This window comes from Geospiza fortis, unplaced genomic scaffold (genome assembly GCF_000277835.1).
Source record: "Geospiza fortis unplaced genomic scaffold, GeoFor_1.0 scaffold121, whole genome shotgun sequence".
Taxonomy (NCBI): Eukaryota; Metazoa; Chordata; class Aves; order Passeriformes; family Thraupidae; genus Geospiza; species Geospiza fortis.
The window spans coordinates 2,963,482-2,981,959 of record NW_005054346.1 but is presented as its reverse complement, the minus strand read 5'-3'; the positions used below and the strand labels follow the sequence as shown (position 1 = coordinate 2,981,959).

The 18,478-nt window shown below is 44.0% G+C and overlaps 1 protein-coding gene and 7 non-coding genes across 8 annotated transcripts in view; 1 reads left to right on the top strand and 7 right to left on the bottom strand.

Annotated features, from left to right (window-relative positions):
• Positions 1–3,238: 3,238 nt before the first annotated feature.
• The window catches only part of LOC102037548 (dnaJ homolog subfamily C member 5-like), a 34,139-nt gene continuing 18,899 nt past the window's right edge, over positions 3,239–18,478 (top strand). The window contains exon 1 of the mRNA XM_005423042.1: positions 3,239–3,345. Within this exon, the coding sequence (XP_005423099.1) occupies positions 3,239–3,345 (107 nt within the window). The remainder of the gene's footprint in view (positions 3,346–18,478) is intronic.
• Positions 6,088–6,160, bottom strand: TRNAA-AGC. The gene has a single exon. It is a non-coding gene; the product is annotated as a tRNA-Ala (tRNA).
• TRNAY-GUA lies at positions 6,489–6,577 on the bottom strand. Its single transcript is given in 2 exon segments — positions 6,489–6,524; positions 6,541–6,577. It is a non-coding gene; the product is annotated as a tRNA-Tyr (tRNA).
• On the bottom strand, positions 7,691–7,779 carry TRNAY-GUA. Its single transcript is given in 2 exon segments — positions 7,691–7,726; positions 7,743–7,779. It is a non-coding gene; the product is annotated as a tRNA-Tyr (tRNA).
• Positions 10,485–10,557, bottom strand: TRNAA-AGC. The gene has a single exon. It is a non-coding gene; the product is annotated as a tRNA-Ala (tRNA).
• Positions 10,877–10,965, bottom strand: TRNAY-GUA. Its single transcript is given in 2 exon segments — positions 10,877–10,912; positions 10,929–10,965. It is a non-coding gene; the product is annotated as a tRNA-Tyr (tRNA).
• Positions 14,757–14,845, bottom strand: TRNAY-GUA. Its single transcript is given in 2 exon segments — positions 14,757–14,792; positions 14,809–14,845. It is a non-coding gene; the product is annotated as a tRNA-Tyr (tRNA).
• TRNAA-AGC lies at positions 15,530–15,602 on the bottom strand. Its single transcript has one exon. It is a non-coding gene; the product is annotated as a tRNA-Ala (tRNA).

Below are 18,478 nucleotides of genomic sequence, written 5' to 3'. Positions count from 1 at the left end.
GGTCCCATCTTCTTAGGAGATATGAAATTGTTACCAGAATTTGGAGTGTGTTTTTAATAGTTTTATTGTCGTTCAAGGAAGAAAACATCTTCTTGACTTTGTTCTACTGGAACAAAAATAAGTAGCTCAAAAATAGGATTCTAATGTAATTTCAGCCATGAGGAATGTATCTAGTACTAAAATTGTGACTGTTACATCTTCCTTAATAAGGAGAGTTTAACTTTTTCTAGAAAAGTATTGTCTCATTGGACTTCTAGTATTTTTATAGGGCTGCTTTAAATAAGTAAGAAATAATTTTGAATAGCTAAAGTTAAAGCTTCAAGTTGATTAATCATTAGAAGACTGAATAGGCTATTGAGTCTAAATTTCTATAGCTGACTAGGTTATTAAAATTATTTTATGAGAAAGTGCAAATTACATGACCTTGTAGTTCTTCAAAATTAAATCCACCATAACTTTAATTTTGGTTTATGCTTCAGGGCTGCCAGGTAGCTGATCAGCATTATGTCACAGATTTTTAACTAATGCTGTATATTTGTGACTTCACATGGCTACTACCATTACCTTGTGCACTAACAGGCTACATGTGCTTTGCATGATTCCAATGCCAGGATAGATCCCAGGATTATGCTAAATATGCTCTGTGCATGCCATCATGAACAAAAAGCATGTGTTTTATTACTGCAGGTGGTAAAGTAATATCTAGATACTCACATGCATTTTCATTTTCTAATTGTTAACTTAAAACCAAAAGTTCAATACATTTAATTGAGGGATTGTTTACCACACTTAAAAGTAGAAAGGTATTTTTTTTCAGCAGGTCAAAGGACCCTTAATTGTGAGTTGGTTGATCAGAAAAAGAAAACATCAAAGTAAATTCTATGTGCCAGAATTACTACGTGGATTATGTTTCTCTGCATACTTACATGGTATTTGATTTTCTTTTTCATATTGAATAATACCAAAGAACTTAAAAGTGTTACATGATTGGTTCTGAACCAAAATGTGGCTTAGTAAATAATATATGAATAATGTCATGATAGTGTTTCTAGCTCAGCAATGAGAAGGGTGTAATAAAAGAGAGGGTAGTCTTACCTAACAAAGCTGGTTTACAGAAATTTTTCATATGGCTGGGGTTACAGCTCACTTTTAGGTTTTTTCTGTGATCACTTTTCAACATTTGGAGAGGCAGCCAACATTCAAAGAAAAAAAAAGTTGTGGTGAGAGTTTTGTTGTGGCAAGTCTGCCATCAATGAGCTGTAGCTCTCTCTTATGAATCATAGGTATCTATATCATGTGGTTTAAATTATGGTTTATGTAGAATCCTAGAATGGTTTAAGTTGGAAGGGACCTTAAAGGTCATCTAGTTCCAGCCCCCTACCCTAAGCAGGGACACCTTCTGCTAGATCAAGTTGCTGAGAGCCTCATCCAGCCTGGCCTTGAAAACCTCCAGGGATGGGGCAGTTCCTCTGGGCAACATGTTCCAGTGCTTCATCACCCTCACAGTGAAGAATTTATTCCTAATATCTAATCTAAATTTAGCCTCTTTCAGCTTAAAGCCATTCCCACGTGTCTTATTACTGCATGTACTTGTAAAAAGTCCCTTTCCACATCTCTTATAGGCCCTCTCTAAATATTTGAAAGCTGCTAGAAGGAGTTTCTGCTCTTTGAGTTTCTTTATGTCACTGCCTAGCATTAGCTAGGTCTGGTTGAAAAGTGTTTCATTCTTCAAATCCAAAAGGATGAACTGCACATTATAAGGAGGTAGTCAAATACAACTGGTTTGTCTGCTTCTCTTCTGTGAAAAAGGAAGGAAAAAATGTTAGATCTGAAGTGGACTAAATCTGTCAGTCTGCTTGCACTATACTGTAAGGGTACCACGTTAAATTTATCATTAATTCCGTCCTAACTCTTGTATCTCAAATAAGATAGGACCCTGATAGATGTCAGTATTTCCCACAAAGAATTTTTTTATAAAGTTACTTTTATAATACCAGGGTCAATTCTTGGTATCTACTCTCATGTAGGTCCAGATTCACTCCACTGGTTCTGAGGGTCATGGTTGGGAGTCACAATATCAATCAGGTTGGAAAAGATCATCAAGTCCAATCTATGACTGAACACCACCTTGTTAACTAAACCATGGCACAAAGTGCCACATCCAGTCTTTCCTTAAACACCTTCAGGGACGATGGCTCCAGCACCTCCTCGGCAGCCCATTCCAATATCTAATCATTCTTTCTGTGAATAAATTCTTCTTATGTCTGACTTAGACCTCCCCTAGTGTACCGTAAGCCTGTGTCCTCTTGTCCTGTCACTGGTTGCCCAGGAGAAGACACCAACCCCCACCTGGCTACAATCTCCTTTCATGGAGTTGTAGGGAGTGGTAAGGTCACCCTTGAGCCTCCTTTTCTCTAGGCCAAACACCCCCAGCTGCCTCAGCTGCTCCTCATCAGACTTGTGCTCCAGAACCTTCACCAGCTCCATTGCTCTTTTCTGAACTTGCTTCGGCACCTCAATGTTCTTCCTGAATTGAGGGGCCTGGAACTGGACACAATATTCAAGTAATTCTGAGCACACTGTGGAGATAACGGGGAGAAAGTGCTTGGCTAGTTGTTCTTGGAGTCTGTATGTCTGTTGACAATATAAGGAGTCTAGTTTGATTCAGAGTCAAATTTAATCCCAATTTAAGCGCCTAAGATTGGTGAGGCTGAACTTGAGCCCTTGTGTTAAGAAAGCAAAAATTCTCCACTTCATTGCATTAGGTAATACTCAGAGGTACAAAGCTCCTACCCCACTGTAAAAAGTCAATAGCCTCCACAAATAGTGGAATAATTCCCCCAAGACTTAGTAAAGAAAAATGTAAACAAACACAAATAAAACTAGGTGGAAATAAGGTGTTTGAGTATTAATGCTATAGCAAATTTATCTATTCATTTCAGTGACAGCAAGACATCAAATCTTTAATATGAACATTCTACCCAACACAAAATCTTCTGTTCTTTGGTTTTTGCTTTTCCATTTTCTAATTTTTTCCTAATTGTAAAATATATTAAAAGGACAGAAGATAATATAGAAGAGATTTTATTCTAGATTCACTTTCATGTATTTTCAACCTTTTGCTGCCTGAAAAAAATCTATTAAAATGAATGGTAAGAAATGCTACCTCTATATACTTGCAGTCCCTGGTATTTTAAATGATGTTCTACATTAGCAGCTTTGGTAATGCACTGCTATCATGGCTGAACAAAGGCAACGTGCTTTGTCAACATCAGGTGAAGCGTTATATGAAATCCTGGCACTGGAGAAGGGAGCAACACATGATGAGATTAAAAAGTCCTACAGGTATGTAAAATGTGCTTTGCAATAGGTCTAAAAATGCTTATTTCTGGCATGATTATGATGGTAAAATCTTTTGAGTTGCCTGTACAGTAGGCATTCATTGTCACAATCCTTTCTTCTTTTAAAATTTGTGAGCCTGAAGAGGATCAGAGATGATGCAATGTGAATCTACTGATTTCATCCCACAAGCAGTCTGTGAATAATCTGAAACATTTTAATCTAAGTGAATTGGGAGGTCAGACTGTTGGGATAAACTAACCTGGGCTATGTGAATACTGCACCCAGTTCTTGTGTTAGTATTTTTCCTGAAGTTTGTTGAAAAGTAAAGCTAATGCAAGTGCTGTAATGACAGTTTGAGATCTAGAGTAAGAGACATGAGTTCAATCAGTTTATCTTGTCAGAAAGGAAAAAGAAGATTATTTAGAAGAAATGAAAAAGATAGATTATTTAATTAGAGTGTGTAATGTCCTTGAAGGGGAAAATTCCTAGGTGTGAGATAGCTGTTCACTTCATGAAGGCAGGCATAACCAAAAGCAGAGCTTGGGATCTGAAAATTATTTGAGCTGAAAAAGAGGTACATGGTATTAACTGTGAGTGTAACCAACTATTGAAAAATACTGGCACAGAAATGCTAGGTTTTTTATTGAAAAAGAAGAGAGGATATTAAGAATAGTTTGAGTCAAACACAAGTTATCAAAATGGTGGCAAATATTTAATTGTTGAAATTAACAAGACCTAGAAGTAAGACCAGAAGATTTTATGGGTAATTTTGCCCTTAAATTTGCTCAGCTGCTGTTGAAAGACAAAAAAATTTAATGTCACATGTGAAGTAGATGTTCTTGACTCTGAAGTATATCAGACATGTACTTGCATGTTTAATAAATATTGTAAAATTTTTATTAGAGCACAATTCTGGCTATTGTTAGTTGCACTGTATTACCAGGCAAACTTAACACAGCTTACTTTTCCTATTGAATATAAGAATATATATTAACTCAAAAAGGTTTATGAACTAGATCTACTTGCAACATTTAGCTTGAATTTTGGCAAGACTCTGTCCTCCATGCTTTTCAACAAATTGCATTTCTCCTGCTTTCTGTTCCTAAAGGCACATATTCAATGAAGGCAAAAGTAGTGAATGTCCAAACTCTTCATACAATGGAAGTATAACTATTGACATCCCATGGTTCTGTTGTCTTGCATAATTATACCACTGGGGAAAAAGCATACTATGGTATCAAATTCACTTATGACTTGCACCTTCTGTGTCTCTGTAGTACAGCCTGGCTATAGAAGTCATCTTCTGTCTCAAACTTCATGTTTCCAATTGTTTTTACATTTAATTTTCTGGAAATACCCAAAGGAGAAAGTTGTCATGGAAGAATGTAGAATGCAATTAACTCTATTTAATGCTGAGCATGAATATGGATGATTTACACAGTGATCTATGGCAAAACTGACAGTGGTGCTTCCTCCATCTTTATTAGTAATTAGAGAAAAAAAAGGCTGCTTCTGACTAAAGTGGAAATGTCAGAGGGATTCACTTTTAATAGAGTAGCTGTAAATATTTGCAAGATAAAATGATGAGTCAGTCTCATAGATTTGCTTTAATTATAATTTAATTTATGTTAATCCAAAAATCTGCTGCTGAAATGGTATTCTTTAGTACAAGGTATAAAACCAGCCATACCTGATTCTGAGTTTCCTGCCATTATTAATTAAGTCACTGTTAATTATACCACCACAGCCCAGGGCAAAATTTGCTTTTTAATAAACATGACAGACATGACTGTGTGATTTTATTTGGAGTTTGGCACAATCTAATTTATCAGGGAGTAAAGCTAATGAGCTTTTAATCAGCAGAATTTCAAAGATCTGTTTATCTTCAGTATAATACAAAAATAATTCTAGAATCTTTTTTTTGGCATAATAAATGAAACTGTACTTTGACTTATGGTTTCTTGTCTGACAGTGAAGTAATATGCAGAGAGATAGATACTGGATTTCTTTTCTTCAGAAGTTTCAAAAGATCCTGTTTGATAGACTACTTACAAGAAAATCACAGACTCATAGAGTGGTTTGTGTTGGAAGGGACCTTAAAGATCATCTAGTTCCAATCCTCTGCCCAGGGTTGCTCAGACTAGACCAAGTTGTTCAAAGTCTCATCCAATCTGGCCTTGAGCACTTCCAGGGATAGGTCATCCACAGCTTCTCTGAGCAACCAATTCCAGTGCATCACCAACCTCACAGTGAAGAATTTCTTTGTAATATCTAATCTAAACTTTGCCTCTTTCAATTTCTAGCCATTACCCCTTGCCGTATCACTACACCCCCATGTCAAAAGCCCTGCTCCAGCTTTCTTGTAGACCCTGCCTAAGTACTGAGAAACTCCAATTATGTCACACTAAAGATTTCTCTTTTCCAGTCTGAATAGTCCAAATTCTTCTGGCCTTTCCTCCCAGGAAAGGAGTACCATCCTTCTAATGTAATCTAATCATGTTGTGCCTCCTCTGGACTTGCTCCAAAAGGTCAACACCTCTGTGACAGTACAGTGGTGACTAAGAAATTTATTAGAAAATATGTACAGCACTCTTCATGCCATTTAGCGAGCAGGGATAATGGCTTAATCATACCTATGCCAATGGCCCCTTCTACTCCTGACACAGCCTCTGGGTGCACCCCAGGTTCCCCACAGCCACAACAGGACACAGCACCTATGGTCCAGGCAAGGGGAATGAAAAGCATTGGAGAATGCGGGCATCGATCCCGCTACCTCTCACATGCTAAGCGAGCGCTCTACCACTTGAGCTAATTCCCCTCCCTGCAGCCTCTCACCCAGCTCCTCTCCCCTTCCAGGCACCCAGCCCTGACCCAGAGTGCTCTGCACCCAGAGCCTGTGCCTCCCATACATATCATTCTCATAACACCAACCCACCCACTCACATTCCAGCTGGAGAAGATTTGGCCAACTTCAGAGCTCAGAATCACCATCCCCTGCCCAAGGGTTCACTCAAAACTGCTGGGGCAGTAGTATTCCCAAACTTAGACAAGAGCTCACAACTAGGCACTCACTCTGGGGAGGCCCCTGGGCAGAACCAAAAGGCAGTGGTGCCAGTGTGGGATGTGTGTGAGAGGCAAAAGGTGACTCCTTCGAGCCGGAGTTGAACCAGCGACCTAAGGATGGCCGTGCCAGGGAGCCTACAGTCCTCCGCTCTACCAGCTGAGCTATCGAAGGAAGCATGGGAACACCTCCAGAACCTCACCCAGCACTTTTGCCAGGCCACAGTGCACCGTCATGCCTCTATTACCACATCTTCCTTCAAACAGCCTCAGCTCCAACATCACACCTCCTTGCTCAACACCTTAGTCCATCACTCATGCAAACCACAAACAGAAATGCTCCAAAAGCTCCTTGGACATCATCTTCTACACATGGACTCTCTTCATGGCCACACAGACCTTACCTAGATCCTCCTGCATATTACTTTGATTCGTTTTCACTGTGCTGTCTTTTGCTCTCTGCTCAGGCATAAGACAAAACAAAATTACAGCCATTTCTCTGTTCTGTAACCTATGCCTAAACACTGCAACGAGTCCTCCAAACATCTCTTTCTCCAAACTGAACATGCCCACTCTCCTCAGCTGATCCTGAAAGAGAAATCTATCAGTTACTTAAGATTCTTAGCAGCCCTCCACTGAGGTTGATTCCATTCCCTTGATGTCCTTTTCTGTACTTCGCTTGATACTTGAGAACTGTCAAGCAAAGAAAGAGGATAATTTCTTCTGTTAAACTGCCCGTAGTAATCTTGATACAACCCTAGATGTCTGCCTTATCTGTAAATTCAGGGCACACCATAAATCTCCTCAGGGGACAGATGGACCTCTGGTAAAGGGCCATGTGTCCAAGCAAGGGGAATGAAAAGCACTGGAGAATGCGGGCATCGATCCCGCTACCTCTCACATGCTAAGCAAGCGCTCTACCACTTGAGCTAATTCCCCTCCCTGCAGCCTCTCACCCAGCTCCTCTCCCCTCCCAGGCACCCAGCCCTGACCCAGAGTGCCCTGCACCCAGAGCCTGCGCCTCCCATTCTTATCACTGTCACACTCCCATTCTTATCACTGTCACACCAACTCATCCACTCACAGTCCTGCTGGAGGTGACTGCTGACAGCACCCATGGTCAGAATCACCATCCCCTGCCCAAGGTTCACCAAAAAATGCCTTGCCTGGTTATCACAGCTTAGGCAGGAGCTCATGGCTGGGCAGCTCATTCTGGGGAGTGCCCTGGGCAGGATCAGAACAAGGCAGTGGTGCCAGTGTGGGATGTGTGTGAGGAGCAAAAGGTAACTCCTTCGAGCCGGAGTTGAACCAGCGACCTAAGGATGGCCGTGCCAGGGAGCCTACAGTCCTCCGCTCTACCAGCTGAGCTATCGAAGGAAGCATGGGCATATGCCATGAGGACCTCACCCAGCACATACTCACCCTGCATTTTTCCCAAGCTGCAGTGCAACATCATGTCTCTATTACCACATCTTCCTTCAAACAGCCTCAGCTCCTACATCACACCTCCTTGCTCAACACTTTAGCTCATCACTCATGCAAACCACAGAAATGTCCATAAGTTCCTTGGAAGTCATCTTCTGCACATGGACCCTCCTTAGGGCCATACAGAGCTCACCCATGTCCTGCTGCATTTTCCCTTGATTCCCTTTTACTCTGCTGTCTTTTTCTCTCCGCTCAAGCATAAGAGAAAAAAAAAATAGCTATTTCTCAATTTTGTGACCTACATTGATGTACCACAAGGTCATCTGCAAGTCCTCAGAACCTCTCTTTCTTTAAACTGAACATGCCCACTCTCCTCAGCCCATCCTTAAAAAGAAATCAAGTGATTCCTTGTGATTCTTGGTGGCCCACCACTGAGGTTGTCCCATTTCATTAATGTCCTTTTCCGAACTGGGCTTGATCTTTGAGAACTGCCAAACTGTCTGGGTTTAAGTCAAGCTTAAACCCAGACAGTAGTAGGGGTAGACACCTTAAAACTAGTTACTTCCCATTTATTTTTAGCCAATCCCCTTCCACCAATAAGTAGAGAGGAACATGAGTAGATATAAATGAAAAATAGGTTTTCCAAATAAATAATTCTTTTCCAAATTTTTGGTAAATAAGTTTACCAAAAATGTGAAATAGCAACAGACAAGAAAAATAACAATAATAATCACTAGTTGCAAAGTTTCTAAATCTCACAGACTCCCTGCGAACAAGGAGAGATTAAAAGTGGAAGAGAAAACCCTCTGCCCAAGATGGCACTCTCCATGAAGGATTGCATATGGAGAGACAAAGACAGTGGCAACCCTCCCCCTCTTTCAACTGCTTGTGGACAGAGAGAACAAAAAGAGAGAAAAAAACCCCAAAACAATACAGATACCAAACCTCCATGGTTACAAAAAACTCCCCCTAAACAACAAGCACAGAGAACATGGGCAAAAAAAAAAAAAGAAAACCTCTATTCCAAAACCAGACAAATGCCCTTTCTATCTCTCTGGTGGCAGCAGCTCTGTCAAAAAAGGCACTCCAGCAGCTGAAACTCAATCCAGCTGGAACTTACATGGGGACTTCACATTTTCATGAGGAGAAACAGCAGGCAGTTGGCAGGAGTGACTCAGACTCCATGCCTTCCCACTTCCACTGGACACTGCCGGCAGGTTGGGACAGCCATGTAGAGTGGGGCTGTTGCGCTTTTCTTGGTGTGACGTTGTGACTGTAGACAGGTGAAATTTGCTTTGAAGCAGTCCAGGACCACAAAATGTGGCTCCTTGCAAGTCTGAGGCACCCCTCTCAGGAAAGAAGACAAAAGAAAACCAAGGGGAGCTTCTACCCACTCTGCCTCAGCTCTCTCTCTGTGAGAATGAAAAGGAAAGAGCAAAAACCAAGAGACAAGAGAGAGCTATACCAGAGCGACCCTGGCTTTTAGAAGATCTGGCAAGGCCACAGCCCTGCAGTTCCATTTCCAGCCACAAGGCTTTCCAGAGAGAGTAACAATTCTGGGCACAGATGGATATGGAATACAGTAATATTTTGGGTTACGTAGGACACAATCAAAGAATGAGAAAATCAATTAATTCATTAAACTGCCCATAGTGCTCTTGATGTTATCCTCCTCTGCAAATCCTGGGCACACCGTATATTTCTCCACAGCCTCCCCAGAGGTCAGATGGATGCCTGACAAAGGGCCCTGTATCCAGGCAAGGATGAATGAAAAGCATTGGAGAATGCGGGCATCAATCCCGCTACCTCTCACATGCTAAGCGAGCGCTCTACCACTTGAGCTAATTCCCCTCCCTAAGCAGCAGAGAACATGGGCAAAAAAAAAAAAAGAAAACCTCTATTCCAAAACCAGACAAATGCCCTTTCTATCTCTCTGGTGGCAGCAGCTCTGTCAAAAAAGGCACTCCAGCAGCTGAAACTCAATCCAGCTGGAACTTACATGGGGACTTCACATTTTCATGAGGAGAAACAGCAGGCAGTTGGCAGGAGTGACTCAGACTCCATGCCTTCCCACTTCCACTGGACACTGCCGGCAGGTTGGGACAGCCATGTAGAGTGGGGCTGTTGCGCTTTTCTTGGTGTGACGTTGTGACTGTAGACAGGTGAAATTTGCTTTGAAGCAGTCCAGGACCACAAAATGTGGCTCCTTGCAAGTCTGAGGCACCCCTCTCAGGAAAGAAGACAAAAGAAAACCAAGGGGAGCTTCTACCCACTCTGCCTCAGCTCTCTCTCTGTGAGAATGAAAAGGAAAGAGCAAAAACCAAGAGACAAGAGAGAGCTATACCAGAGCGACCCTGGCTTTTAGAAGATCTGGCAAGGCCACAGCCCTGCAGTTCCATTTCCAGCCACAAGGCTTTCCAGAGAGAGTAACAATTCTGGGCACAGATGGATATGGAATACAGTAATATTTTGGGTTACGTAGGACACAATCAAAGAATGAGAAAATCAATTAATTCATTAAACTGCCCATAGTGCTCTTGATGTTATCCTCCTCTGCAAATCCTGGGCACACCGTATATTTCTCCACAGCCTCCCCAGAGGTCAGATGGATGCCTGACAAAGGGCCCTGTATCCAGGCAAGGATGAATGAAAAGCATTGGAGAATGCGGGCATCGATCCCGCTACCTCTCACATGCTAAGCGAGTGCTCTACCACTTGAGCTAATTCCCCTCCCTGCAGCCTCTCACCCAGCTCCTCTCCCCTCCCAGGCACCCAGCCCTGACCCAGAGTGCCCTGCACCCAAAGCCTGAGCCCCCCTAATCAACTTTACTTTCACACTACCACCCACCCACTCACTTTCCTCTTAGGGGGGACTGCAGACAACTCCAGGGCTCTGAACCACTGGCTGTCACCAAGCGTTCACCCAAAAATGCCTTGGCTCATCATCTTCCCAAAGTCAGACAATGGCTCATGCCTGGGGAGCTCATTCTGGGTGTGCCCAGGGGGAAGTAGTGCCAGTGTGGGATGTGTGTGAGGAGCAAAAGGTGACTCCTTCGAGCCGGAGTTGAACCAGCGACCTAAGGATGGCCGTGCCAGGGAGCCTACAGTCCTCCGCTCTACCAGCTGAGCTATCGAAGGAAGCATGGGCATATGCCATGGGGACCTCACCCAGCACATACTCACCCTGAATTTTCCCAAGCTGCAGTGCAACATCATGCTTCTATTGCCACATCTTCCTTCAAGCAACCTCAGCTCCAACATCACAGCACCCTGCTCAACAATTTAGCCCATCAGAAATGCTCCAAAAGCTCCTTGGATGTCATCTTCTACAGATAGACTCTCCTGAGGGCCATACAGAACCTGCTGCATTTTCCCTTGATTCCCTTTCACTGTGCTGTCTTCAGCCCTCTGCTCAATTATCAGATAAAGGACAGCATTTCCTCTACTCTGTCATCTCCTACAAGCATGAAGGTCATGCTTAAGTCCTTTGATTCTCTTCTTCAACAGTCTGAACATTCTCAGTGTTCTTGCTCATCCATGTAGAGCAGTCCCTCCATTCTGTGATGTTCTTCGTGTACCTCCACTGAGATTCCTCCATTCCATTGATGTCCTTTCCTGTGTGTGGAATCACCTGCTCCCAAGCATACTGATGGCCTTTTTCTGAGGTCACTGCACATGGTCCACATATGTCTTCTACACAGAGGAACAAATTTGGGCACTGTCATGGCTTTACTTTGCAGGCCATTAAACATCACACAACTGATCACTCATGCCCTTCCCCACAGTGGGAGTAAAATTCACAGGGTGAGAAAAAGATGGTTTATTAGGACAGAAAATAAATGGAAAGTGAAATAACAACAACAACAATAATAATAATAATAATAATAACTCTAATATTAATAGAACTAAAGTATACAAATCACATGATGCACAACGCAGTTGCTTTACACTCAATGAATGATGCCCAGTGAGTTCTTGAACAGCAGCTCCCAGCCTTCTTTTCCCCTAATTTATATACTGAGCATGACGCCATATGGTAGGGAATATTCCTTTGGCCAGCTGGGGTCAACTGTTCTGGCTGTCTCCTCCCAATTCCTCCCAATTCCTTTTTTCTTTCCCTTCTCAAAAACTTTGTCTGCTGTGTTTCCCCATATGATGAAGTCATCAATGTATTGCAGGTGTTCCTATTCTAGTGCAGTCTGGTTAAGTCCATGGAAAATGGTAGGGCTGGATTGCCACCTCTAGGGCAGGTGTACTGGATGCCCCTCCAAATGAAAGCAAATTGTGACCTGACTCTGCTGCCAAAGGGATTGAGAAAAGCATGCTAGTGATATTGATTGTGGCAGGCCACAATCTGGCTGCCTTTGATACAAACTGCCTTCAGTTTAAATTGAAGATCTGGCCTGTCTGGCATGGCATCACTTAGCAACAGCATGGCTTCATTCAAGGTACTATAATCTACTGTTGGTCTCCACTCTCAATCAGATTTTCACAGTGGCCATGTGAAACTGTTACAGGGCGAGTGACTCCTGCTGATCCCTCCAGGGCTTCCCAGCTGACCAGTCAGCTTATACATGGGAATCAGGGGGTCTTGGCTGGTGTGACCAAGACCACCTATATAATACAGGGATGAGATGGTTAACACCTCATTTATGTGTTCTTCGTCTTCAGTCTGCAGCCACCTCTCTTCCTCCTCTTGTTCTTGTAATGGCCCCATTTTGGACCAGTCTTCTTCCTGCTGCTGACTCTTAGAAGAGGTTCCTTCATCCCTTACTAAAGGAGCTAACTTCTACTTCCAGTATTTCTTCCAGTGAAGATGGTATCAGTACAGGTGGGTCCTTCGGTTCAGATGCAGTGTCTGTCACTGGGACTGGGACAGCCAAAGTGCCTGACATTTTGTCATCAGATCCAAAGACCTTATCCCTTGAAGATACTGAATAGTGTTGAACAGGACTTGCTAGGCATGGGCCAGGCCCCAGCATGTTGCAGTGATTTCTTTCTCTCTGGCATTAGCAGGCTGGCAGCATACTTCTTCCAAATATTTCACTAGTTTTTCGGGATTCTGAACTTGTTTGGAGGTGAAATTCCAGAATATTCGAGATGCCCATTGTCGTACATACTTGCCTGTACTATCCCACACATCCTGCCACAATATATGCTCAGGCTCAGGGCAGTTATCTGGGTGATATCCTCAAATAGTTGTTTAATTCTAAACAAGGCCTGAAATACAATCAGGAGACATAGCAATAAGAACATATTGCTTTGAACATCCTGACTACATTCATAATTCTCAAGAGCTATTGTAATTACCCTGGAGGAGAAGGGGAAGATGTGGGAAGTGTATGCCCCACAGATTGCCTCTAGGAGGAAAGATAAAGGATGTAATTAGGAATAGTTTCCAATAGATGGCTCTAGAAGTATGGAGAAGATAAGAATACTTGATTACAAATAAATTAGTCTCATGACCATCAGTTTTATCGTATCCTAAACCAGTGTTACAAAGTTTGACAACATGATAACCTTATCCCAGCCCCCAGAGGCGATAAACAGCACAACAAGAAATATTCAGAGCAAGTAAGATGTTATGTAACCCAACCCTGAGAACAGAAATTTATTTACTCTCAACTCGGAGAGTAAATAAATCAACATCAGGATTAGCTATTATTACAGTGATATAATGAATGCTTAAAAGAAATTTGTTTTAATGTACTCTACTCAGATTTGTCATTATCTCAACCCTTCAAGCCCAAAAATTATGTTGGGCACCAAAAAGGGCTGTTGTGGTTTAACCCAGCAGGCAGTTAAACCCTACACAACTGCTCACACACCCCACCACCAAGAGGGTCTTTGGAGGGAACTGGGAGAAAAAAGCAAAATTTGTGGATTCAGAAAAAGACAGTTCAAAAGGACAGAAAAGGAAGGGGGAAATATCAATAATAATAACAACAGAATGAGATAACACAAAGTAAGTGACATACAACACAATTGCTCAACACCTGCAGAGCAATGCCCAGACAGTTTATAAGAAGTGGGCCCCAGCCATCTTTCTCCCTAGTATATACTGAGCCTGATGTCATGTGGTATGGAACATTCCTTTGGTCAGCTGAGGCCACCTGTCCCATCTGTGTCTCCTCCCAGTTTCTTGCACCCCCCAGTCTCCTTGCTGATCGGATGGTGCAAGAAGCTGAAAAGTCCTTGGCTTTGCATAAACTCTGCTTACCAAGGTCTATAACAGGAGTGTGTAACCAACATTATTCACACCCTGAATCCAAAACACAGGTATTAGGAAGAAAATTAGTTCTATTATAGCAAAAAACCTATATAAACTTATATATAACAGGTACACAATTCTAAATGGCATCTATCCAATGAAGAGGAAAGTCAGATAATACCTTTTCTCAATCCAGAGGCCTTGCTCCTGGAGAAGTCCGGGATGCTGTCATCTACTTTACTTCCCAGGTTTCCTTACCCTTCAGAGGATAGGGGGACTCTCACCAAAAGGCCCTGTATCCAGGCAAGGATGAATGAAAAGCATTGGAGAATGCGGGCATCGATCCCACTACCTCTCACATGCTAAGCGAGTGCTCTACCACTTGAGCTAATTCCCCTCCCTGCAGCCTCTCACCCAGCTCCTCTCCCCTCCCAGGCCTGACCAAGCCCTGACCCAGAGTGCCCTGCACCCAAAGCCTGTGCCTCCCATTCATATCACTGTCACACCACCAACCAATCCACTCACACTCCTGCAGACAAGCCCCATGGTCAGAATCACCATCCCCTGCCCAAGGGCTCACCAAAAAAATGCCTTGCCTGGTTATCACAGCTTAGGCAAGAGCTCATGGCTGGGCAGCTCATTCTGGGGAGTGCCCTGGGCAGGATCAGAACAAGGCAGTGGTGCCAGTGTGGGATGTGTGTGAGAGGCAAAAGGTGACTCCTTCGAGCCGGAGTTGAACCAGCGACCTAAGGATGGCCGTGCCAGGGAGCCTACAGTCCTCCGCTCTACCAGCTGAGCTATCGAAGGAAGCATGGGAACATGCTCAGGGGACCTCACCCAGCACACACTCAGCATTTTTCCCAAGCTGCAGTGCAACATCATGCTTCTATTGCCACATCTTCCTTCAAACAGCCTCAGCTCCTACATCACACCTCCTTGCTCAACACTTTAGCCCATCACTCATGCAAACCACAAACAGAAATGCTCCAAAAGCTCCTTGGACATAATTTTCTTCATGAGCAGATAGACTCTCCTTAGGGCCATACAGAGCTCACCCATGTCCTGCTGCATTTTCCCTTGCTTCCCTTTCACTGTGCTGCCTTTTGCCCTCTTCCCAAGCAGATGACACATATATAGCCATTCTGCTTTGAAACCTCCTCTAAGTCAAAAGGTCATGTGTAAGTCCTCTGAACCTCTCTTTCTCTATATCCACTCATCCCATCCACACAGAGAAACCTCTCCATTCCTTGAGATTCTTGGTGGCACTCCACAGACAGTTCTCTTTGACTATTTTTCTGCTTAGAAGATCTCAAAATGGGGTACGATACTTTAGATGACTTTTGATGTTTATCAAGCAAAGAGGGAGAAACCTCTGTTAAATTGCCCATGGAGACCCGGATGTCATCTTATTCTTTGCATTCTGGATATACTATGAGCACCCACAGGTCCTGGCAAAGAGCCCTGTGTCCAAGCAAGGGGAATGAAAAGCATTGGAGAATGCGGGCATCGATCCCGCTACCTCTCACATGCTAAGCGAGCGCTCTACCACTTGAGCTAATTCCCCTCCCTGCAGCCTCTGACCCCACTCCTCTCCCCTCCCAGGCACCCAGCCCTGCACCCAAAGCCTGGGCTTCCCAATAACCCCACCCTCACACCACCAACCTACCCACTCACTTTCCTGCTGGAGATGACTGCAGGCAAGCACAGTGGCAGAATCAACTTCCCGTGGCCAGGGTTTACCCAAAAATACCTTGGCCACTTATCTTCCCAACCTCAGGCAAAAGCTCATGACTGAGCAGCTCATTATGGGGAACTCCCTGGGCAGGACCAAAAGTCAGCAGTGCCAGTGCAGGATGTGTGCCAGAGCCAAGAGGTCACTCCTTTGAGCCAGAGTTGAACCAGCGACCTAAGGATGGCCATGCCAGGGAGCCTACAGTCCTCCACTCTACCAGCTGAGCTATTGAAGGAAGCATGTAGTTTTGATACCTCAAATATTACACAGTCATCCAATCATTCCAGTCTCACACCACTCCCTTGGATTTACATGACCCTCCTCTGCAGGAAATAAGAGACTTGACTTATTTCACATTGCATTTCAAGCCTACAACCCCTGGCCAGGATAGCCACAGCCATGGTGGCTCACTTGAAGCAATAATCCAGAACAGAAGGCACTATCACCATGACAAAGCAGGGACAACTGCAACCAAGGAAGTCACTGCAGAGGTCAGAGTGATGATCATGTCCAGTGACTGACAGGCAGGTCCAGACTGACAAGCCAGGGGTTAGGTCAATGCAGGGCATTCATCTGCATATCAGGTTTGGATCCAAGGTCACTGTGCCTTGATAGAGCTATGGCTGTGGCCATTACTGAGCTAGAGACCAGGACTCCTGATTTTCAACACAGAAAGAAAGTGAAGGCCCAGATGTGAACATAAGGAGAACTCCTGCGCTGATGGTTGGAGATGCAAACCCCACATGAGGCTGGTGAGGGCCATTCAGGCCTCTTCAGGCATTTACTGCCCACACAAGAAGTGATGGTCACCATGTGAGAGAACCAGCAACTCTCCACTACACCAGCAGATACCAACAGACTATCAGGGTCTTCTCTCTGCTCTGAGTCCATGATTGTGTTCTCAAAGCAATCAGTTTGAACGAGTCCTCAGGGCATCTCTATCTCCATTTTCTCCTCCAAGCAACCCTAAATGAGGGATCCCATCATTTTGCTCAAGATTTCAGCCAGTCAGATCACACCAACCTCCAAGCATGTAGACTCCAGGGCAGCATTCTTCTCCCACCATGCTGACCTGAGGAGGTGTCAGGCAGGTCCTGAGAGGGTGTTCTTGGACCATTTTTTCTGGGATAGCTGTAAAACATCAGGTTCCTAGAAGGCAGTCCTGGAGGCAAGTAACACTCAGGATACCTTTGGGCTAAATTAAGGCAAAACAATGCCAAACGATCAATTAGAAAATTTCATTTATCACAGCAGCAGTTTAAAATTTATTGTAAGTTGAATAAGTTTAAGCCTTATTATAAGTTGAATGGCCCATGGCAGCAGTGATCTAAACTTTTCAGAACAGCCAACAGGAGCAGCAATTTAAACTTTTAAGAAGAGGAAGAGAAGAAGAAAGAAAGAGAAGAAGATAGACATAGAGGAAAAGATCTGGATCACCAGCCAGGGTTCCAGTGGTGCCTCTGGTTCAGTTCCTTCGGGTGGTAGTTGCACACCCCACCCATCTCTGTTGTGCTATTTGTAGACTAACCCTCATGCACGCGCATTTTGTTATTCTCAAACTTTTCAGAAGGGGATTAGGGGCTTCATGGTTTCAATTCCCTTCACAGATGTCAGAGAGACAAGAGCAGTTCTGTCTGATACCTGGTTTTGGAGATAGTTACCCAAGATAAGGAAGCTGAACCAAGGAAAATGTTATTCTGCATTGAAAGATACTGTTTTCTAACTGCACCTTATCTCATCAGTATGGAAGCAGTCCTTTCCTCTGCTACCAAGTGTTTGAGACATTAACTCTTTTTAGGTTTTCATTGTCTCATAGGTGAGAAAAAACTAGAACCTCTGCTGCTTCAGTTGTGGCCTGTTGTTTTTCTTTCCTCCATTAATCACCACAGCAAAAGGCCTAACTGTTGAATCAATAACCTCCTGATAGGCATTTTGATAAGTGCTTGCTTATCTCCCACACAGCCCTTTCTTCTTCAAGATCTGCACAAAGCCACATTCAACAGCCTCACCTCAAAGGGCAAGTGCACCTGCTTCCAAGTGTCCTGGAGGCATTATTCTGAGCTCTTTGCACTTGGTCAATGACTGTCTTATACATGGAGGCCCAAGGATGGGCACAATATTCTGGATCCTTTCCATCATACTCAGAACAAAGTGAGAGAAATCATTCCTTCAGTTCACAGCCCATTTTGCCATGGACATAGTCCTAGACGCTGTGCTCCTCTTCGCAGTGCAGCTCCAGGCAAGAAGGAATGAAAAGCATTGGAGAATGCGGGCATCGATCCCGCTACCTCTCACATGCTAAGCGAGTGCCTACCACTTGGAGCTAATTCCCCTCCCTGCAGCCTCTCACCCAGCTCCTCTCCCCTCCCAGGCACCCAGCCCTGACCCAGAGTGCCCTGCACCCAAAGCCTGAGCCCCCCTAATCAACTTTACTTTCACACTACCACCCACCCACTCACTTTCCTCTTAGGGGGGACTGCAGACAACTCCAGGGCTCTGAACCACTGGCTGTCACCAAGCGTTCACCCAAAAATGCCTTGGCTCATCATCTTCCCAAAGTCAGACAATGGCTCATGCCTGGGGAGCTCATTCTGGGTGTGCCCAGGGGGAAGTAGTGCCAGTGTGGGATGTGTGTGAGGAGCAAAAGGTGACTCCTTCAAGCCGGAGTTGAACCAGCGACCTAAGGATGGCCATGCCAGGGAGCCTAC